The sequence below is a fragment of the Zalophus californianus genome, chromosome 5, assembly GCF_009762305.2.
Source record: "Zalophus californianus isolate mZalCal1 chromosome 5, mZalCal1.pri.v2, whole genome shotgun sequence".
Lineage (NCBI taxonomy): Eukaryota > Metazoa > Chordata > Mammalia > Carnivora > Otariidae > Zalophus > Zalophus californianus.
The window spans coordinates 2,997,523-3,021,991 of NC_045599.1; the positions used below are offsets into that span (position 1 = coordinate 2,997,523).

General features: G+C 34.7%; 1 protein-coding gene across 1 annotated transcript; it reads right to left on the reverse strand.

Moving 5' to 3' along the window:
* Nucleotides 1-1,961: 1,961 nt before the first annotated feature.
* On the reverse strand, nucleotides 1,962-22,258 carry LOC113936868 (butyrophilin subfamily 1 member A1-like). Its single transcript, XM_027620381.1, has 6 exons — nucleotides 21,847-22,258; nucleotides 17,033-17,314; nucleotides 5,755-5,820; nucleotides 4,504-4,524; nucleotides 4,236-4,262; nucleotides 1,962-2,536 (listed from the first exon to the last, which is right to left on the reverse strand). The coding sequence occupies exons 1-6, from the start codon at nucleotides 22,256-22,258 to the stop codon at nucleotides 1,962-1,964; spliced, it is 1,383 nt and encodes a 460-aa protein (XP_027476182.1).
* Nucleotides 22,259-24,469: the final 2,211 nt, after the last annotated feature.

Genomic DNA, 24,469 nt, shown 5'->3' on the forward strand with positions numbered 1-24,469 from the left:
TTTGACATTTATCTAGCTGTGTGTGAGTGATGGGGCAAGCTTAGGGTTCCCCTACTCCTCTGCCATCTTAACCCCTCCTGATTTTCTTAGTTTTATTTTCTAAGATTTTTATTTATTTTTTGACAGAGAAAGAGACAGTGAGAGAGGGAACACAAGCAGGGGGAATGGGAGAGGAAGAAGCAGGCTCCCCGCGGAGCAGGGAGCCCGATGTGGGGCTCAATCCCAGGACCCTGGGATCATGACCTGAGCTGAAGGCAGGCGCTTAACGACTGAGCCACCCAGGCACCCTGATTTTCTTAGTTTTAATTAAAGCAGAGTTTCAGGCATTTCGGCAAAATGAGCTTGTATTCTGTCTTGTATAACTGGAATAATTAATTTTGGCAAATTATTTTCGTCATGAATTTCCCACTTGCCCTAATTTTCCCACATTTTCTAAATTGTATTCTACAAACCAGTTTAATGCTAGAGGAAAAACACTTCAATATACTAGATGCCTCTTCTCCTTAGCATTTATCTATGCCCTCTAACTAAAGGCTACCAGTAAAACATCTGTAGTTAAATGAGTCGGGTATATTTCTCACTGCAATAAGGGAAAACACACATTGTAGAGAACTATGGAGTGTCTGAGTGAAGAGATATTAGAGGTGACAGGAATGAGAACATTTTTATTTAATTATTGTTTTAATGAACTATATTTATTTACATTATTACTATTTGTTTTTATTGTTATTTTTTTATAAAGGAGTGAGAGTTTTGACTCGATCATTGTAATGAGCTGTGTTTAGAGGCATTTCAAGGTCACTTTTCCCTCATTAGTTTTTCAAAGGCCCTGAAATAGCTGGGGACCTTTCTCCTGCTGTTAACTTGAGGAGGGTAAAACATGTCTGTATTTTGGCTTGTCAAGATTCCTTTCTCAACCACCAGGCATCCTATGGTACATAATCTAATTTCCACTAATATGTATTCTCTTATGCAGACAGCATCCCAGAGGAGTTCTTTCTCATGGACCATATTCTAGCCTTCAGGAATCATGAGATCTTCACCCTGAAAAGCTCTCAGTGCACAGGTCATGCAATACAGCACTCCTCCATCACACTACAGAGTAGCCAGTGGCCCTTCTCTCACTCTCAACATCCCAGGGAGAAGGCAAACATAGGTCCACTGTGTTCTTTAGATTTCATGAAACAGACTAACTAACCTTTTTTCCCATATGTTTTAAGTGAGGCATAAGCAAGCATACCATCTCCCAGTCTTCTGGGACAGTAACTCAGAACACACCTACAGATATTTTCCAAAACCTCCATATACTCTCTTGACTCTATTAAATATTCCATGCCCATGAGCAGGTAGATTCTTATAACCAGATTTAGGCCACCTCCTTTAAAATAGCCTATGATGATGGGTTTGATATTCATTTGGAATAGTTCACTTAGTATTATTATTATTGTTATTATTATTATTTTGTTCAATGATTTCATTTTAATTTTAATATTAAATATTTGTTATAATATGCCCAAATGGTCTGTTAGTGGCACAAAGAAAATCCATTTCAGCTCCGCTTGTCATGTGACTTCAGCTACTTACCTCCGCAACTTCATTTAAAACCATTTTGTTTCAACTTAATCTGTGTCCCATAGGTCTTCTACTTTCTCACCCAGGCCCACTCTTACTGCACATCATTATTTCTTGAATTAATTTTCCTTCACCACTTCCACAAGTAGATACATCTTTTAGATATTTTATTTATGTTGTGTGCCTTGAATTGTAATCAAGTAAATTCTACAGCATGCAATTCCAATCAAATTACTCTTGTCCATTAACAAAAGTACATATTTGGGACTGAAATGATAAAGAAATGTATACTTTATGGCATTGGTGTTTAGATTTATTTGAAGGAGGAAATCCAGCATTCTAATATATATCTTCCAGTTTCAACAGATTCAGAATAAGACATTTCTTCCTCAGTCACATGCAACATCTTCTTCCTGTGGCTTGTTTGTACACCTTAATGTCATAATGATCAGAGGTTGTTCATTTTGACCATTGTAGAGGGGGCCAGGGTAAAAGTATGGTCGTAAGGCCTCCGTGAACTTTTGTTTGTAGGTGTAGATGTGAGTCATGTTGGTCACATTATAAAATGAGAGCCTCCCAGCCTCATAGTCCAGGAAGATTCCAATTATCTCAGGAGGTTCCTCAAGGTGGAGTGTTATCCGTGGATTTGTAAGAGCTTGGTAGTCATTACATTTTTTTAAGCACAGTGTCCAGAACCCAGTCTCTGGGGACACTGTGATTTCTCCTTGTCTGCGGACAGAATGTTTACAAATGCCTACAGTCCATTTCATTTTATTTTTCACATCCACTTCCCAGTAGTGTTTATTGCTGGAAAAAATTTGCTGACCTAATACAGAGACTAGGGAATCAAACCGATTACTACTTTTGGGTAGTTCCTGAAAATGAGCAATGGATTTCACACTTTTCTTGTCTTTGGCAACTTTAAGATATGGATGAGCTGTCTCAGGATCCAGGGTAACATTTTCTATGGAAGAACATGTTATCAGTCTTGGCCGTGATCAATAATAATCCACAATAATTAACACAATGTACAAGTGCCCTTCTTCTGTCTAGGAACTTTTTTTAGCTTTCCTCAAATGAAGCTGCTCCTTTCCCTTGAGTCATCTTTTTTCTACCACCTCTATTTATCAACTCACACACTTGAGAACTTGTTAATTTGTTCAGAATGGGAAATAAATGAGTACCTAAGTATACATATTTTTTGTAGTCCAAATATCTTTTTGCAAGTGGCAATATTACATTGGACACATTATGTGCCTAGTGTTATTTGAAGCACATTTATAAATACTGAATTTTCATAACAAAGAAATAAAATGGAGAAATGTTTTTATGTTGCTGAGACAACAAAGATTTAGAGAAATTTGTCCAACTAGGATTACTAATATCCATCAACATTTGGATTCAAGTCCATAGCTATCTAATTCAATTTATGAATTAATGAAAAATTAATTATATATATTTACTTTAAATCTGAATGTTTTGACAATTCAAACTCTGCTCTAATGAACTCTTTATTATCTAATGAAATGTAACTATATTTACTGAAAATAATTTTTCTATATGTGCCTTTATATAGGTAAAAATTTTCACAGATATATGAATCCAAAAAAATTGTTTAAATGTTGGAAACATATAACACACAAGCCTGAGATAATAATCACCTAGATATCTACTTAATTACACAGGATTCTGCTAATATAGGCTATAAGTATTTCTCCTATGAATTAGTAGTTGTAGGTAAAACTAAATTTTACTTGTGTAGGTATAACCACAAAGAAAATTCTGCTAGTATTAAAGTAATATTCAATAACTGAAGATTCATATGTTAGCACTGTAAATATGGGAATATGTTCCCTTAAAGCTGCTGCAACTCATTTGCTCATAGACATTTTTGTCAAAGTAATATCTGATATATAAACTATTTTATTCAACTGGCAAAAGTTCTTGTAAAGTTGTCTAGTGAATGTGAATATTATGTTAATTAGTTATATAAACCAGAGAAATCTATGAATACTATCATATATTACTATGAATAATACTATGAATACTCATCATATATTTCCTTATAAAACAGTATATTAATACCTGACTTCTTGTGGGAATCAAATGAAGATACTTCATTTGAACTAATTAATACAAAGCTGTAAAATGTAACATAAATTGCTATTGTTCCCAATATTAAACCAAGTCATATATTTGACAATTAGCAGTCAAAAGATGCCCTGAGGGAGAAAGTGGTTTTCAATTTGACAAATCAAATGAAGGTCCATGGATTTTGATCCACAGGCAATTAGTGTCATTGTGTCATTAGGTAAGTGGCAGCTTACCTTTACCCCATTCCCTGTCAGCTACCCCCTATAACCATCCCTCATTTCTGGTTCTGAAAAGCATGTTGATGGTATCATTTTGGGTTATAATATTCTGCTTCCCTCCATCAATGAATCTCAGAGAGCAGCATCATTTGTGATATATAAGGAGCTATAGCTATAAACTACTCAACAATAAGCACAATAAAATGGGAGTTTTGGCAAAAAAAAATGTGTGTGAGTGTGTGTGTGTGTTCTGTATGAGTTTGTGAGTGTGTTACAGGTTCCCTTCTCTGGTGGCCCAAAAAGCTGGCTAAAAATAACAATCCATATCCAAGTACTTCAGTCTCTAATTACCTGCATAATTTCGAGCAAATTCCACCCCTAAAATTAAAAAAGAAAAAGGAAAAGAAAATTATAGTTTTGAAACCAAGATTTAGCAGTGAGTAAAACAACAATGATGTGCAGTCAAAAGGCAGGTGCATAGGTCCGGGCTAGAGCTGGCCATCTTCATTACTCACCTTCTTTTCCCAGGAGTTTTATCCTTTCTGAAAGAATAGGATGTAGTGAGAGTTTGCTTTGAAATATAATTACTATTTTATCCTCCCAGAGAAATATTACTTACCAAGTTCTTCATGAAGCTTTCCTGAAAAGCAAAACAGTGAAAAATCCTTGTGAGAAGTTGGCTAGGAGTTGTTAACTAGACTTTCTAATGTTTACACATGTAAATCATTTGGGCAAAAAAAAAAGACTATGGCTGGATTTAAGTTACATATTTGGAAAATAATGGTTTAAAGCCTTTTGGTTGGCTTTGCTTTAACATAATTCAAAGTATCATAATACAAATTTTGATGAAAATTTGAGAGAAATTTGAAAGAGAAATAGACTCTCCCAGGTGTTTGCATTAAGCACATGGACTCCTGCAGGCTGCCTTCACCAAAAATCATAAATTTAAGAACCCAGCACTGAAAGCACCAATGAGGTTTGGATATAATTTCTGTTGCTCTGCACCTGAAGAATTAAAAATTAAATGCACTTAGTTCTGCTATAATGATTGTTTTGAAAATGTAAATTTGTTGTAATTTGATTAACATATTAGGAAAGAATTTGAGTACATTGTGAATTTTGCATTTTCTATATGTGATTTTGTGCTATGGAAATTTGTACCCTGTTGAATCTAGAGGTGTAGATATACATAAAATATATAAACACACACACACAAATACAAACACATATAGGCACACATCTCAGGACAATGACATACACCCATCCACAATTGTTACTGCAACTTCCCACATTGCCACTTCACAGGGACTATAAGCCACCACCGTCACCAATGGTGCACAGCTCCGTGCCCTTCCTTTCTTTGTTTTTTATCCATATTTCTTTGCTGCTCTTTTTCTCTCTTTGTTTCTGGTTTCTCTCAATTGTCTATTTATTTTATTCTCTTCCTTTGCACAAGTTGTTGGGCATGGAGGTGGAAGTAGGGAAGGTACCTGGACCCACATGTAAACTTCAAGACTCTTTCATGATCACATTCCATATTATTGTAATGTTTAGGTATTTCCTAACAATTTCACGAGTATGAAATTCTGTAACCATTTTACTAGGTGTTATTTTTTAAAAATATGGCACCAAGAAAGTATTTGACTACCATGCCTTTAATGTCATGTTATGGACTGATTTTTTTTCTACAAAATTGATATGTTAAATTCTTAATCCCCAATGTAATATTAGGAATTGGGGGTTTTGAAAAGTAACTTGGTCATGACAGTGGAGACCTCATGAATAGGATTAGTGCTCTTATAGGAAGAGACATGAGCACTTGTTCTTGTTCTCAGCTTTCTGCCATGTGAGAACAGGGCCATCTGCAAACCAGGAAGTGGACTCTCAGACACCAGATCTGCTAATGCCTTGACCTTGGATTTCCCAGCTTCTAGAACTGTGAGAAAAATCAACAAATGAAATGACATCATTCTGAATGGGAGAAAATATTTGCAAATCATGATAGAAGAGTTAATATCCAAAATATATAAAGAACATATACAACTCAATAGCAAAAAGCAAACAATCTGATTAAAGAATGGGCAGTGGAAATGCATAAACATTTTTCCACAGAAGACGTGCAAATGCCCTAAAGAACAACAGGTGCATGAAAGATGACCAACACTATATATATATATCTCCACAAGGAACATTTATTACATTTTATTCATAACATCCCTAATTTAATTGCAAAAAATTTCCTACTTATCTAGCACATTTTTATCGAGGGTCTTCTTCAGACTAAGATCTATTTTCATTGTGATAAATATGACAGAGTCTCTCTACCCACAGAGGCATTGACAAGTGGCCTGCCTATTGAAACAACATTATATATTATATATATTATATCTTATATAGTATATCTTATATGTTATATTATTTTATATATATCATATATAATGTTTATTATTTAGCTATAGAAAAAAAGGAAATTACACTGTGACCACATGTATGGAAATGAAATGTGAGGGCATTATACTAAGTGAGGTAAGTCAGAAAGAGAAATAAAAATGCAGTGTGATATCACATATGTGAAATTTAAAAAAATAACAACTGAAGTCATAGAAACAGAGAATAGAATGTTGATTACCAGAGGCTAGGGGTGGGGGGAATCAGAGATGTGGGTCAAAGTGTAAAAACTCACAACCAAGTCTTTTGCACAGCACAGTGATTGTAGCCAACATTTCAGTATTATAAACTGAAATGCTGAGATGAAGTTGCTGAGATGATAGATCTTAACTGTTCTCACTCAACAAATGAATTATAACTATAAACATTATGGAGGTGTTAGCTGATGCTATGATGGTAATTGTATTGCAATACATAAATGTACCAAATCAACATGTTGTACACCTTAAACGTACATAATGTAATATGGCAATTATATTTCAATAAAAATATAAGGCAAATAAGCAATTATTTTATTTTATTAATGTTATAAGGAACTACCTCCAGGTTGTTAAGGGACTAGATATTAAATGCCCTCACCACAAAAAAGAAATCATAATTATGTGATGTGATATTGATGTGACAGGTATTAGCTAATATTAATTTGGTCATCATATTGCAAAATAAAAATGTATTAAATAAAAAATAAAAATAAATTAGAATTTTTATTGAGATGAGCTTTGTCAGATACCTTACTGAGTATATAATGTTTAATATGTGTACAATAGAGTGTTCAGTATGTACTTGTGATTGATATGTGAGTTAAGAATATTTAGCATCCAGTTAACAGAATTCTTTCCTTTGCAAATTTCTGCATTTACTAGAAAATAAAGTTAATTTATTTTAAATATGGTCTACCATTAACATGCATGCATATCATGTATTCACCTGCATCAAAATGGTTATTTTATTTAATGCAGAGAACAAAACACTATCCTAAGAAAATCATAACAGTAATTATGTATCATTTTTCCCATTGAATTTTATAATGTACTCAAGATTTATCATTTAATGTTTTTTAGGTGTGTTAGCAGAAGAATATAGATACCACAATAGAAATCACAGTCATGTAAACTGAGGAAGAAATTTACATTCAAATTATGGCATAGAGTTTTAAATGATATAAATATTTATATAGAAATGTCATGCAGTTAAAGAAATAGCAATGATGTCAATAGATAATAATATATTTTTTTTGATAATACTATTTTAAACTAGAGTATCCTGGCAATCAGCTAAAGATGGTTCAAAATATGAACAGAGTTTTCTCAAACTATAACAAAATTATATCTACCAGGTGTGATCTGTGTGATATCAAGAAAGTAACTTAAATTGGTATGACACTGTTATGTATAACATGATGGATAAATGAGATAATGTGAAAAAAAAATATATCCAAAATTTTGCTTTCAGCAACTGGTATTTAATTTATCTGACATGTCTGCAAGCAACATTTATTACATTTTATTCATGACATTCTTAATTTAATTGCCAAAATTTCCTACTTATCCTGTACATTTTTATTGAGGGTATTCTTCAGACCAAGATATATTTTCACTGTGATGAGTATGACAGTCTCCACCCACAGAAGCAAAGGCAAGCAGCCTGCCAATTCAAACACCATTCTAGAATCAAGGTGCTTTAAGAGAACAAGAAGGGTCACCAGAGGCATTGCTGCTGACATTGACAAGGATTATTTTCTTTGTCTTTAATTAAAAACATCATTTGTTACAAAAATAATATGTGTTAATATATTTTAAAAAAATAGGAAAATATCACGTCAGATTTCCTTTTTTTTGAAAGATTTTATTTATTTATTTGAAAGAGAGAGAATGAGAGAGAGAGAGCACATGAGAGGGGGGAGGGTCAGAGGGAGAAGCAGACTCCCTGCTGAGCAGCGAGCCCGATGCGGGGCTTGATCCCAGGACTCCAGGATCATGACCTGAGCTGAAGGCAGTCGTTTAACCAACTGAGCCACCCAGCCACCCCGTCACATCAGGTTTCCATTACCTAACTGCAATACCTTTAAAAAAAACCTTCCATGATATATGCAACTAATGAATCACTGAAAATTACATCAAAAACTAATGATGTACTATACAGTGACTAATTGAACATATAAAAAAAAATTCCAGACAAATAAAAGTTAAAGAAGTTCATCCCCACTTACAAGTCCTTACAAGAAGTGTTAGAGGGACTTTTAAGTTTAAAAAAAAAAAAAGGCGATAATTGGAAGGAAGAAAATTGTAAAGGGAAAAAAAAATAAGTAAAAAAAAACACAGCAAAGGTAATAGAGCAATCCTTATAAAGCTAGTACAAAGGTTAAAACACAAAAGTATTACACCAATTATATCTTTTTTTTGATGTAGTGTTCAAAGATTCATTAGTTGCATATAACATCCAGTACTCATCACAACATGTGTCCTCCTTAATACCATCACCCATTTATCCCATCCCCACTCCCCTCCCCTCTGTAACCCTCATTTTTTTCCACAGATTCCAGACTCTGTCATCGTTTGTCTCCCGCTCTGATTTCTTGTATCTAAAAAAAATTTGTCAAGGGGACTCACAAAATGAAAAAGATGTAGAATATGACAACATATAAAAAAGATAGAGAGTGTGAAGAAAAATGAGGTTCTTTTAAAATGTATTTGAACTTAAGTGATAATCACTTATTTAACTGCTATATACTTAATATGTTATGTATTAGCCTTATGGTAACACAAACCATAAACTTATAATAGATACACAAAATATAAAGAAATAGCCAAAAAATAACATTAAAGACAGCAATCAAACATGAAGAAAGAGAGCAAGGGAAGAAACTAAGAAGGATTATAAATCAAGCAGAAAACAAATAACAAAATTACAATAAATATGTACCTATCAATAATTATTTTAAATAGAAATTTTCAAAAAATTTCAACCATAAGTTGTAGGATGATGGAATGGATTTAAAAAAAAAGACACTTTTTATGCTACCTACAGGAGACTTGCTTTAGACCTAAAGACATGTAAAGATTAAAAGTGAGGGTATGAAAAGGCATTTACCATGCAAATGGAAGTGAAAGAAAAAATGGGGTAGCAATACTTATATCATACAAAATAGACATTAAAACAAAGACTATAACAAGAGACAAAGAAGGGCAGTACATAATGATAAAAGGATGGAATCTAAAAAGAGGATATAAGAATTATAAATATTGATGCATTCAATATTGGAGCACCTAAATATATAAACCAAATATTACTAAATATAAACGGAGACATCGCTAGTAATACAATAATAGTAGAGGAACTTAGTACCTCACTTACCTCAATGGATAGATCAGACAGACAGAAAATCCACGAATAATCAATGTCTTTGACTGGCACATTAAACCCAATGGACTTACCAGATTTATGCATAACATTCTACCAAAAAATAACAGAACAAACATTCTTTTCAAGTGCACAAAGAACATTCTCCAGGAGAGATGACATTTAAAGCCAAAAATAACCACACCAAAACAAAACAACACACCTCTCAATAAATGTAAGAAGATTGCAATCATATTAAGCATTTTTCCAACCAAAACAGTAAGAAACTAAAAATCATTTGCAAGAAAAACTGGAAAAAACACAAGCATGAGGAGGCTAAACAACATGTTACTACACAACAAATGGGCCATCAAAGAAATCAAAGAGGAAATAAGAACATACATGGAGACAAATGAAAAAAACAAAACAAAACAAAACAAAACAAACAAAACTCTCCAAAGGAGTTCTAAGAGGAAAATTTATAGTTACAGATGCTTACACTAAGAATCAAGAAATCGCTAATAAATCTAAACTTTCACCTAAAAGAACTAGAAAAAGAAGAAGAAACAAAGTTATTGGAAGGAAGAAAATAATAAAAATCAGAGTAGAAATAAATAAAATAGAGACAGATAAATAGAAAAGATCAATGAAACCAAGATCAGTGTCTTTTTTTTAAAGACTTTATTTATTTATTTGAGAGAGAGAGAATGAAGAGAGAGAGCACATGAGAGGGGGGAGGGTCAGAGGGAGAAGCAGACTCCCTGCTGAGCAGGGAGCCCAATGTGGGACTCGATCCTGGAACTCCAGGATCATGACCTGAGCCAAAGGCTGTCGCTTAACCAACTGAGCCACCCAGGTGCCCAAGATCAGTGTCTTTGAAAAGCTAAACAATATTAATAAACATTTAGGAACTTAAAAAAGTGAGAGACGACCCAAATCAATGATATTAGAAAAGAAAGAGGAAGAATAGAAACCAATGCCACAGAATAAAAAGGATTGCAGTAGGCCCCAATGAAAAAATAAACACCAACAAATTGGACAAATTAGAAGAAATGGTTAAATTCCCAGAAATATAAAATTTTCCAAAAATGAAAAAGAAACAGAAAATCTGGCCAGTCCAATTCCAGGAAACTTTAATGAATTGGTAACCAAAGATCTCTTGATTTTAAAAAAATAAATAAACAATGAAGCATGGAACACTACATCAAAAACTAATGACGTACTGTATGGTAACTAACATAACAAAATTAAATAAATAAATAAGTAAGTAAGTAACAAAATACAATAAAATAAAATAAAATAAATAAGGACTAGGTGGATTCTTGTCAAACTATTCCAAAAAATATGAGGAAGGAAACCTCCAAATACATTCCTTGAGGCTAGCTTTTCCTTGACACTAAAACCAAAGACACTAAACAAAACCAACCAAACAAAAGCAAGTCAATATTCCTGAGGAACACAGAAGCAAATTCTCAACAAAATATTAGGACACCATATTCAACAATACTTTTAAAAGATCATTCATCATGATCAAGTGTGTTTCTCTGTGGAATGCAAGGATGGTTCAATATCCACAAATCAATCAACATTAATAAAGAATAAAAATATATATAATCATCTCTATAGATACAGAAAATACCAGTTGACATAATTTGATATTCTCATGATAAAAACTCTCAATCTACGACAAAGGAGGCAAGCATAAACAGTGGGAGAATAAATCCCCTTTAATAAATGGTCCTGGGTAAACTGAATAACTACATGCAAAAGAATGAAACTGACTCACTTCCTTACACCATACACAGAAATAAAATGGGGTTAATGACCTAAATCTGAGATCTGAAATCACAAAGCTACTAGAAGAAAATATAGGCAACAATCTCAACTAGAAGAAAATATAGGCAACATTGTTCTTTTCTTTATAATGTTTGTTATTTTTATTTGTTTATTGAGAGAGATAGAAAAAAAAGGAAAGAAAGAGAGCATGAAGAGCAGGGGAGGGGCAGAGGGAGAGAGATGGAGAGAATCTCAAGCAGATTCCATGCTAAGCACAGAGCCTAAAACAAGGCTCAATCCCAGACCCTGAATCATGACCTGAGCTGAAATTGAGAGCCTGACATTTAACCAACTGAGCCACTCAGGTGCCCCTCTTTGATATTGTTCTTTGAAACATATTTATGTATTTGACTGTGGAAGCAAGGGAAACAAACAAACAAAAAACAAAACCACTGGGACTGCACCAGATCAAAAGCCTTTGCACAGGAATGGCGAGGTGGCTCAGTTTGTCAAGCAACAGACTCTTGGTTTTGGCTCAGGTCATGATCTCGTGGTAGTGAGATCAACCTCCAAGTCAGGCTCTGTGTTCATCACAGAGTATGCTTCAGATTCTCTCTCCCTCTCCCTCCTGCTCACTGTCTCTTTCTCTCTCTCTCAAATAAATAAATAAAATCTTTTAAAAATACTTTAAAAAGGGCGCCTGGGTGGCTCAGTTGGTTAAGCGACTGCCTTCGGCTCAGGTCATGATCCTGGAGTCCCAGGATCGAGTCCCATGTCGGGCTCCCTGCTCAGCAGGGAGTCTGCCTCTCCCTCTAACCCTCTTCCCTCTCGTGTTCTCTATCTCTCATTCTCTCTCTCAAATAAATAAATAAAATCTTTAAAAAATAAAAATACTTTTAAAAAAAGGTTTTGCACAGTGAATGAAATTATCAACAAAACAAAATGGCAAACTACTTAATGGGAAACTTAATGGCAAACTACTTAATGGCACACTACTTGATGTTGTGGAAAATAGCAGGGAATTTGTTTAGGAAATTAAAAATAGAAATACTGTACAATCCAGTAATTCCACTACTGGGTATTTACCCTCCAAAAATGGAAACATTAATTCAAAAACATATGCACTCCATTATGTTTATTGCAGCACTATTTGCAATATCCAGGATATGGAAGCAACATAAGTGTCCTCATACAGATGAATGAATAAATAATATGTGGTAATATATATATATATATATATATATATATATATATATAAGTGGATTATTATCCAGCCAAAGAAAGAATGAGATGATGATATTTGCAACAACATGGATGAACCTAGAGGGTATTACGGTAAGTAAGATGTCAGATAGAAACAAAAACCATAGAGTTGCAATTGTATATGGAGTGTCAAAAACAAAATAAATAAAGCAGAACCAGACCCATAAATACAGAGAACACACTGGTGGTTGCAGGAGTGGGGGGCGAGGGCATGGAAGGGAGTGGGAGGTACAGCCATCCAGTTATGAAATGAATAAATCTTGGGGATGAAAGATGCAACATAGGGAATATAGTCTCTGGTATTGTAACGGTTGTGTAGTGAGAGATGGTAGCTACACTTGTGTTGAACAATTAAAACATAATGTATAGAGTTGTGGAATCATGATGTTATACACCTGAAACCAATGTGATATTGTTTGTCAATTATCATTTTTTATTAAGTTTTTAATTTTAATTCCAGTATAATCAATTGTTTTCTTTAATTGAAATTTAATTGTTTTAATCTTTCAATTAAATAAAACAATTATCGATTGATTTGGTGGATTGATAAGGAGCAATGACATCAGAGTTGTAAATTTAGATAAATTTTCCAAATAATTAGCCACTTAGTCAATTTTTTCAAACAATACCCATTAATGTCTTTCTGTTTTGATCTATTATGCTCTAGCTGATAAATACCCTTTTCCTGCCTTGAAAAATATATTTCCCACAGTTTTAGAAAAACTATCTTTTTCATATTGACCAAGTAGACAGTATTGGACATTTTGAGAAATGTCTATGCAGTACATCAATTTAATGGGATGAAGTATATCGTTTGCATGAACTAGCAGGTGATGAGAGTAGAGCTTTAACAGCACTATGCATCTCTTACACTCTGGGTTTGTTGTTGTTGCTATTGTTTATTTGTTTAGTTTTACCTTTGATTATTGTCCTGATTCTTTTTAACACTAGTTGAGGTAAATCATGTTACAGGAAAGTAGCCATCAAGATACTGGAAACTCAATCAATGGAGAACAAAAATAAACAGAAATACATCTAGTTCTACAGGAATAGCTATGTAAGGCTGTCTACAGCACTGACATTAGTTCTGAGGAGAGCATTTCCTTAAAGATCTCATTGGACACATTGAAAATTGAGGCACAGAAGTGCCACAGGCTGTGGGTAGCCAGTCCTGCTCAGAGAAAAGTTATCAAGTTAGAACACACAAAGAAATGGGCTCTTTTATAAGACTTTTTTTTTTCCTACGGCCTGGAGAAAGGCAGTCACAGGTAGTCATGGCCTGAGTAAAAACCCTAATTTGTTAACATCTTGCTTATGTTCATGAAGAAATGTTCTGAATACTGCTCTAGCCTGCACCTCACCCCCAAAATATATGAAAGAACACCTGCATTCTGATACCAGAAAATGCCACCCTAATGTTAAACTAAGACTTCAGTTAACAAATTATGTCACAGAGAATTTGATTATCTCTGGCTGCATAAACAAGCACATAAACAGAGAAATAATCCAGTTTCTAAATCCTCAAATTTAAGTGCCAGATCACAAATAAACCAAGTGTATTTTTTTCTTGATAAAATGATTGACCTTGACCAGACAACCTCTATATTCTGACAAACATGCAGAGTCATGAATTTGTACTTAGAATTATTTTTTCTGTTGTTTTTCTTGTTCCCAATTTTAAAAGCTAAAGACCCCCTACAAACCATTTATGAATTTTGTGTTACTATTATTCTCTAATTCTTCCACAAATGAACCCAATCCCCCAGATTTTGTTGTTGTTGTTTTTAGTTTGTTTTGTTTGTTTGTTCTCCTTTACCTTTGGCTTTTGTAGCACGCACAAGTAGAACACAGATGGTTGCACTGATGGCCAAGAGACACAGCAGAACAGCCAACAACACTATCCAAGTAAAGTCCTCAGTGAACATGGCATCTGAAAAGAAGATTGTCTCACTTAGCATCCAGCTTGGCATCAGTGACTTGGCTGCTTTGAACAGATCCCAAAAGTTCTCTTTTAGGAGACATTGATAGGAATTGCACTGATTCTAAGCCTCACCTGTCCCTCCTGAAGTTTTACAGAATTCAGGAATGCTAAAGAGGCTTCTGTTTTCTTTCTTGTTCCTAACATATGGAGACTCAGAAGGTTTATTTTATAAATTATCACAATGTTTGAATATGATGAAAACATACAAATAATGCATCAGACATCCATGTACCCACAATCAACATTTAGCAAACATTAATATTACTATATTTGTGACACATAATTCTCTCATAATAAATAAAAATCTACAAATGCAATAAACTATTTTCATATTTTTTTTCCAATTTTCACCTTTGGTTCCTCAAACTGACTTTGTCATGTGTCTTTTATATCCAATTATTTTCTAAATAAACATATATGTGAACTTGACAATATGCCAGTGAGTGAGAGGCATGTGGAGCTTCTCTAAAGATTAAAGGAGAAATTGTGACATCTTGGATAATAAGCCAAATGGTATCCATGGTCTAGGTTCTAGAGACAGAGTTTTATTTCAATTCAAAGTTTCTTATGAGACATCTGTCAGCTAGCAACTGAAATCAGTAAAATTAATTATTGTTTTGATATTTTTTCTAATTAATATTGTTCTTTTAAAAGAGGTATCAAGGATACTTTCGTTCAAGGACTAACCTCATTTAAGATCTCTAGACGATATCTGTGGAATTTTTAATTGATGATCTCAAATACATAAATATAAAAAATTAAATATTTTATCTTTCACATTCATATTTTCAAGAGCTTTATGATATTGCCCAAACTCATGTACCCTATTGTATATTTCAACTCATTTCTTCAGTATAAAAATCTCAGTAAGAGACTGCTACTTTCCTCTGTTCTAACTTTATTTTACCAAGATTACTGAAAAAAAATCCTCTTTTTTGGTGTATGTGTTTGCTTCTTTCACATTTCCAAACTCAAGTTCTCTTTCTAATTATCTTAAAACAGTGCAAGTTCCCAAACTAAAGCATTATAGAAATAACACTTCACTTGTTGATAAAACAACATACAAATATTTATCTACTGTAGGAAAGTATATTGTGGCTCGATATTTTTCTAAGAAATGGGGACATAAAAGAAAAAAAGATATAGTGTCCTCAGGAGTTTGTTATTCTAGGGAAATAATGAAACATATAATCACAATAATATATGAGTAAAGAGGGCACTTAACACAGAATGGGTTGAAGACAGCTTCCTGGGAAGATAAGGTGAAGAACTGAGGGACCAGTAGGAAACTCTTAGTGACAGGAAAATAGAACAAATGTGTCAATAACAGCCTACAAGGAGTATTGCATGGCTAAATATGTTCAGAGAATTAATGTGGGGTAGGAGGAGTTGGAGACAAGGAAGAGAGGGATGAAAGATGAAGCTCGAGAGATAAGAAAGGACAAGAGATAGAGTGTTGTTGACAAGGTGAAGTATTTCAAATACAGACATTTGCAAGTGATGCCTGGGTGGCTCAGTTGGTTGAATGGCTGCCTTCGGCTCAGGTCATGATCCCAGGGTCCTTGGATGGAATCCCACGTTGGGCTCCCTGCTCCACAGGGCCTCTGCTTCTCCCTCTGTCCCTCCCCCAACTCATTCTCTCAATCTCTCTCTCTCTCACTCCTCTGCTCTCTCTCTCTCAACTAACTAACTAACTAACTAAATAAATAAATAAATAAATAAATAAGACATTTGCATATACAGGAAGTCAGAGGAAATCATTTGGGCAAACGATTATTTTGAAAGATAATTTTGGGTAGACATAAATAGTAGATTGGAGTGTCTGAGCTCTTCTCTACCTATGATATTAATTATATTAGTTAATACTCATAGCAATTTCATGAGGTGGACACTAATATTACCTATATGTAACAGATGGGAACTGAGCACAGGGAGTTCAATAGTTACCCAAGATCATGAAGCTGGTAAATGACAATGCCAAGATGCAAATTGAATTTGACAGATGGGAGAAAACACCAAATTATGAAAAGTGGTTTTCCCTAGGCAGTGGATCAGGAGAAGTTTAGGAGGAACTTTGAAAGATTCCTCAAAATACTTTTTCACCCTTTGAATGCTTTTATGCATTCACATATTTATTTTTATAAAGTAAGACAATGACATTTCTATCATAAAAAGAAACACAAAACAAGACAAAATATGGATTTTCACAAGTTCTCTATACTAACAGTTACAAATGGATAACTAGAACATTCATTTATATGTGTCAATCATAGGTATTTGTCTGTAAGATCTTCTCAAATAGCAGTGATATCTCAAGATACTGCCTTTGGAGGGAACTAACCTGCCATGGAAACATGCACTTCCTTCTCCACATTGAGTATTAGGTTCCTTATAACACAGGACAATTTTGCTCTTGAACTTTTGTCCACTGTGAGAGATGATTCCACATGAAACAGTCCATCTTCTTCTATTTTCTTTTTCTCAGAGACTGGTGCCAAGTGCAGTCCTTGATGGTCCCTCCATTGCAGCTCAGGCTCTGGATACCACCCCATGGATGTGCAGGTCAATTTAATGTCCTTGCTATTTCCAGGTTCAATGTGAATATGAGGAGCCATACCTGAGACTAGAATAGCCAAGGAGAGACAGAGAGATTACACTTCCCCAAGTGTTTTGTTGCCATTTTACATTTTAATTAACTTCTATGAAACCCAATTTCCTTATTTATAAATTGGAGGTTAGAAAATTATCTAGTCCAAAGAATTTTGGAGAAAATAAATCAGCTGTATCAACATTTAACAAAGTACCAAAATGCCCAGCATGTCTGTATTAATTGTTTTCATTTTTCCTCTCTCCGCTTTGAAACATTACTGATTATTTTATCTGATGATTCTTAAAGTTGGGTGGAAAAATATCTATCAAATCACTTGCAACCTCTAAAGCTAAAGGCACACATCAATTGGTATTTTTCTGTGGCAAATTGCTAGTCATTCTCCAAATATCTTTTATTCCCTAATTTTAAAGATGTTATTTTTGATAAGAAATTCTTATGATGTTGGGAATGCTACCAATATCAATGTGGTGGAAATGAACTAGGTATGGGTCACTACTGAGTTCCTGAATATTGTAGGGACCTGAATTTCATATTTTAATCAATTAAATGTATATCAACTACATTTAAATTTCAATGCAACATGTGACTAGTAGCCATCATTGTACATAGAACAATTTGAGGAACAATATAAGTTTTAACAGTTGATATGTCAGCCCAGATTAAGAATGCATCCTCCAAACCCCTTACAATTAAGAGTGGCTTTGATATGCTGGTGGAAGTGTTTGAAATGAAAATGATATATGTGCCTTCTGGAATATTTCCCTCAAAGGAAGGAGATACACTTTTCCCTTCATTCTTTCTCTCTTCTCAAGGGCTGGAGAACACAGTGTCTGTGAGTCATCTTCAAAAGTGGATTATGTGGATGTGGCAAAACATCAAGATAAGATGTGTAAACTTCATGGTGTCTAGCCACTTTTCCAGTTCTGGGCTCCCTCCCCACTTTCCCTGAGAAAGGAGCAGCTCTGGTTTAAACTACTGTCTTTTGAAGTTCAGTGAATAGCAGTGCAGCAGTCCACAAAATATTATGCTGAGTAATTAATACAGTTTATAACAACAACAACAACAACAACAACAAAAGATCAAATTTACTAGGATAAAATTATCCCTGTTGTGGATTGAATTGTGTCTTCTGAAAAAATATGTTCAAGTCTTAACCCTCAATATCTGTCCCCTTATTTGGATACCATTTTGTACATGTAATTAGTAAAGAGGAAAGTATACTGGATTAGGGTGGGTCCTATTCCAAAGGGAATGTGGTCTATATAAACAGAAAGAAATTTGGACTCACCATGGTTCTCCTAATATTGTGGGTTTCCAATGGGCATACTTGAGGCCTGGCTTATATACATTTTTTACCCATTTTGAGACTGGGATTTTCATTGTCTTATGGCCAGTGTAGGGAGAGAAAACCTATATTGTCTACCATTACAAGATTATTTCACCTAATATCAGGGCCTTTGGTTTTATTTCTTATCACTTAGAAAATATTTTGGTTAAGTTTGCAATCTATGCGGCGCCTGGGTGGCTCAGTCATTAAGCACCTGCCTTTGGCTCAGGTCATGATCCTGGGGTCCTGGGATCAGACCCCGTGTCAGGCTCCCTGCTCCATGGGGAGCCTGCTTCTCCCTCTCCCACTACCCCTACTTGTGTTCCCTCTCTTGCTGTGTCTCTCTCTGTCTCTCAAATATATAAATAAAATCCTAAAAAAAGTTTGCAATCTATATTTGTGGTTGCAATCTAATTTGTAGTTATCAATTGATGGATTTGCTTACCTGTACCCTGCAAGTGTTCAACTAGTTAGATAGTAGAGGGCAAGGATGATTATTGATTTTAAGTATAATTTAGTGTTTGTGTTCACTGAAGTTCTGGGTTCTGCAGAAATTTTATTACCCACAACCCCCTGGATATTTAAACAGCACATGGAATGAATTTTTTTTGTTTTGATGGGGAGTATTGAAGAATCTTTTCTGTAGGAGATAATGTAGGACTGTGGAGCTGCCTGCAGAGACTGCATCTCTATCAGGAACTGGTCACTCATTTGGGGGCAAATGTCACTCCTCCAGAATGGAGAAATGGATTAAAGAAATGCATGCCAGAAATCACAGTAACTAAAGGAATCAGAAGGAAACACGAGGTCTCTTGCTAGAGAACATTAAAGACTCTGTTTGAAGATCTGGAACAGATGAAACTCCTAATGGCACAAACCATCAGACACTACTTTGCATTAGGTATAGGTGTTGGACAGAAATGGGTCCAACCCAGAAAAAATAAGACAAGGTCATAAATAATTCACCTGAAGGAGGTAAGAGCATTGTGCAACATAGGACTTTATGTTCATGATATATAATGACTAAAGATAGCAGGTACAAAATGAGATGGCCCCCCCTTAATCCACAAAATGTGGCAAAAAAATCCTGCCCATTTGGAAAATATTCAAAGTACAACACCCTACATTTAGGGAGAACAGAAGTCTTTTAAAAAAATCTGGATTCTTCAGAACATATTTGTGATCACTTATGTCAATATTTATATACAAGTTTATATTATAATAGGCCAGATAGAGATACAATTTCCTAAGAAATCAAAAATACATCTCTTTTCATTAATTTGGAATCATCCCATGGGTGCACTGTGAATGGTTGCATCTGCAAATATTGTACCTAGTTGGAATATAAAATCCAGATATTTCTATTACCCACAAGAAACATGAAAAAGTGAACCAAAGTTATTTGGATGTTCTGGGCCTAGTAAAAGGTGGGTTGAATTCATAGCTATTATTTGTAATATATGTCCACAGTGCAAATTAAGATCACCATAAGCTTTAAACAAATGTGCTTGGGTAACAAGAACAACTTCCCTTGTATATATGATTTGGAAAAATCAAGGATGTATCAGATAACCTCCTCTACAAGATATAGGAGATTGTAAAGTAGACTCTAGAAAGTGTGTCAATTAACCATTGTTGGAGTTGATAATGAACTCATGCAGAAGCACAATGTCAGAGTTTAGTGGCCATAGCTTCAAGATAGGAGATGCCTTCTTCTAAAGAAACTGGGGTAAAATGGAAGAATAGTGGAAAGTTGCTTTCTGTTTAGTGATAAGATAATTGTACAAAGAACAAGTAAGTCTGAGATAAAGAAAATTGAGATGATCCTGAGAAATGACATGTTGTTCATTAAAGAAGCAACAGTAACAACGGGCTCTCAAATTCAAAGCTCCTTATAAGGGTTTGCCCATGGTTTAGGACATGTCTGTAGGACTTCTAGAAGTGGATGTCCAAAACCTGGATTGCTTCAGAAGTTACCACAGTAGAGTGAAAGATCCCTGCTCTAAAGGTAAATCTCAGTGAATGGATGAGCATAATTTCTCATTCATCCCTCCTAGGGCCTGGTTAAATTGCTTCCAGTGGGAGTGACATTCATTTACATACAATAAAGTCCTGCAGTGAGGAACCCCAGTATACTTGCCTAACGATGCAGATTTTCTCCAAACCCAGAAAGGAATTCTCAGAAGGTGGCAACTATTCTCTCCCTGACTCTGCAGAAAATCTCTTAGGGGATGTGTGGATCAAAGTGTCTGGTAACAAAAACTTTGACTCAAAAAGGTGTTTAAAACTTGCAAGCAAGTATCTTCACAATACCCCCTTTATTTTATGAAAAATTATATAAGTATCCACCCTTTATTATGTAAACATCAATTAAGGATTACTTAGGGCATATGCAGAATTATCACTGACTAGGAGGCAGGAGCATTTCAAATAGGTCAGGGAATCCTGGAGGAGAAGATTTTGCTGCTTTTGGGAGGAAGGTCAATATTATTGCTCTATCTGATGGATGGGTTAGTTTCTCTTAATGCCCATTAAAAAGGAGGCAATAGAGAAACTCATCATCTGAGCTTAGTATAAGGCCCTATAATGTTTATAGAGAAAATGCTGACTATGGCTCAGTGTGTGGTTGAATTAGAATCCTTACCTTTCATTCTGGTAGTATAGTTTTTGTTTGTTTGTCTGTATGTTTTTGTTGTTTTGTATGTTTGCAGAAAATATCTGAGAGGGAGTGAGATCTAAGGGGAAAAATTATGTGGGGATCTGAATAAACAAGGATGTCATACTGAGAGTCAGCATCACCACATTTGACTGGACAATTGCCAAAATGGGCAGCAAGATGCAGAAAACCTAGCCTGATAGCAGGTTGGTGAGATTCTTTCTGCCTCTGTTTAGTTCCTTCTGTGTTTCCAAATAGAAATTAAGATACATTTCTGGAAGTCTTCTGAGATAGTACCTACTATAATCCTTGTTCTTTCTTTCCTTCAAAGTAATGATGTTGACAAAGAAAAGATGCAAATATAAATATATTTTCGCTACAGCCAAAGAATGTTGGGATGGACTGATCAGATGAATTTTACATATTTAACCTTCTTGGCATTCCATCATAGTGTTTGTATAGATTTAGCCACCTCTATCCATATACACAGATACTTTAGACTGCTGAGGAAAAAATAATAATAATACAATTTGTGTAGGGGTTTTCATTGCAGAGACTCACCTGTGACCAACACTTGGAATTTTGCATCATTGTAGTATGTGGAGCTTTCAAAGAAACATGCATAATCTCCTCCATCTGAAGGTTGGATGGGATGGATCCTTAGAACAACATGCCCTTTGGTAATATTCTCCTTCAGGAACTCTGTCCTCCCTTGGTATTCTGGCCTCAGCTCCTCCATATCATTCCAGGAAGTGCCATAATGATACACCAGGCCTAGAGGATCATTCCGGTACCATCTCACTTCCATGTTCTGAGCATCCATTGATGGGCTGATCTGGCAGGACAACACAGCCTCTTCCCCAACCAAGGCAATGACTGGTGCTCTTGGTCCTATCACATGGAATTGCCCTGGAAGTAATTTTGAAAACAGTGGAATCATCACTAAAACTGTGACAGGCATGATTGTGACCATCTGATCGGTAAACAAGTAGACCAGGCTAATTGACTTAGTAAGCTGTAGCCATTTAATTAAAAGATCTAAAATAAGGATACACAATACACTATTAGTGTAAGAGATAGTAGAGGGCATGATGCCAATGGGCAACAGTCATATAGTCTTAATAAAAACTTAATAGGATTTTCCCTTTGCCTAGGTTGGAATTCAAATTATATAACTCTCATTCTTTATCCCTGATATGCATTCCATATGTTATAAAATATTATCATTTAACAGATGAAAATATTGTCAATCAATAATTAATTATTGAGTGAATGATTAATGAATTGAGTGAATGGTAAATTCCCCCTAAATATTTAATTACAAAGGCACAAACTGAGAATTATAGCAGCAACAACCAAATATTTCCTTTCTTTAAAACATATATTACCTAATATTATATAACATAATGAAATTGATGTGAAACTTTTAAAAATGATGTTTTTACATTAAGAAAAAAGACAACAGGGCACCTGGGTGGCTCAGTTGGTTAAGCGACTGCCTTTGGCTCAGGTCATGATCCCAGAGTCCTGGGATTGAGTCCCACATCGGGCTCCCAGGTTGGCGGGGAGCCTGCTCCTCCCTCTGACCCTCTCCCCCTCATGCTGTTTCTCTCTCTTTCTTTCATAAATAAATAAATAAATAAATAAATAAATGAATAAATAAAATCTTAAAAAAAGAATAAATAAAACACTATTTATGTATTTTCCCATTTTAGAAAATAAGTATAAGATCTAATATACAACATAAATTTTCTAGCGTATTACAATAGGTTAGGCATAATGAGGAACCATAGGTTAAATATATTTCTTAAAAAAATTAAATTTTGCCTGCTTTATATCTTTTAGAGGGCTACATAATCTTTTGTTCCAGTATTGACCTTCAAATATTTCTTTCGTAAAGACCTAAGGGTATCAGTCTGAAATGTAAACATCAAAAATGATAGTATTCCCTTCTCTCTGTCACTGTGTATGTTTAACCTAGACACACATGACTCCAAATTCTGCTTGCTTGTGATACCTGTCATGCAAGTTCTATTCTTCTTTTGGATAGAAGCAATTAACTAACACAGATAGCCCCCCAATTACTAGATGGATTTAAAATGATGTGTAGCAAGAAGTATTGTCAAATTCTTTTATTTAAGGACACAGTTTTTTATTATATATTCTGAGACATGTAAGTAATGGATTGAACCAGATTGGCTGGAAAAGTGGGTGAGATTTCTTTCTCTCTTGCAATCTCACTGAGTGTTACATAATCAATTTCATTAGCAGATTGCTTACAATAGGCACTGCAGTCTGGATTGGTGCTTTATTTCTTTAAGATTTTATTTATTTATTTATTTGACAGAGAGAGACACAGTGAGAGAGGAACACAAGCAGGGAGAGTGGAAGAGGGAGAAGCAGGCTTCCCGAGGAGCAGGGAACCCAATGCAAGGCTCGATCCCAGAACCCTGGGATCATGACCTGAGCCAAAGGCAGACATTTAATGACTGAGCCACCCAGGCACCCCTGGTTTGGTGCTTATTATTCATAATCAATTCATTTATTTTTATTGAAGAATAATTGACATAACATATTACATGAATTCCAGTTGTACACCATAGTGATACATTAAGAAATTTTCACCAAAATGTCTAGTTACTATCACCATACAATGTTGTTAAAATATTATTGACTATATTCCCTATGCTGTTTTTTACATCCCCATGTCTTATTTTATAACTGAAAGATGGTACTTCTTAATGGCCTTCATTTCTCATCTGTCCACCCATCCCTTGACCTCTGGCAACCATCAGTTTGTTCTCTGCATCTATGATTGTGTTTCTGGATCATTTGTTCATTTGTTTTGTTTTTAGTTTCCACATATAAGTGAAATTATATGGTATTTGTGTTTTTCTGTCTCACTTATATCTTTTAACACAATACCATCTAAGTCCATTCATACTTTCACACACGGCAAGATTTTATACTTTCTTATGACTATTATTTTATGGTGTGTGTGTGTGTGTGTAACTTCTTTCATTATCTATTTACCTAGTCACAGATTAGGTTGTTTCCATATCCTGGCAATTGTAAAAAAAAATGCTGCAATTAATTTGGAATGCATGTGTCTGTTCATATTAGTGTTTTTGGTTTTTCAAATACTTAGAAGTAGACCACTGAATCATATGATAGATCTATTATT

What these genes read in the sequence shown, in the direction of transcription:
- LOC113936868 (XM_027620381.1), bottom strand. Translation starts at nt 22,258, where the DNA reads ATGGTCACAATCATGCCTGTCACAGTTTTAGTGATGATTCCACTGTTT. An exon ending in ATTCCAAGTGTTGGTCACAG is followed by an intron (nt 17,315 to 21,846) that starts GTGAGTCTCTGC and finishes TGGCTATTCTAG; the next exon opens with TCTCAGGTATGGCTCCTCAT. An exon ending in AAAGCTTCATGAAGAACTTG is followed by an intron (nt 4,263 to 4,503) that starts GTAAGTAATATT and finishes TTTTAATTTTAG; the next exon opens with GGGTGGAATTTGCTCGAAAT.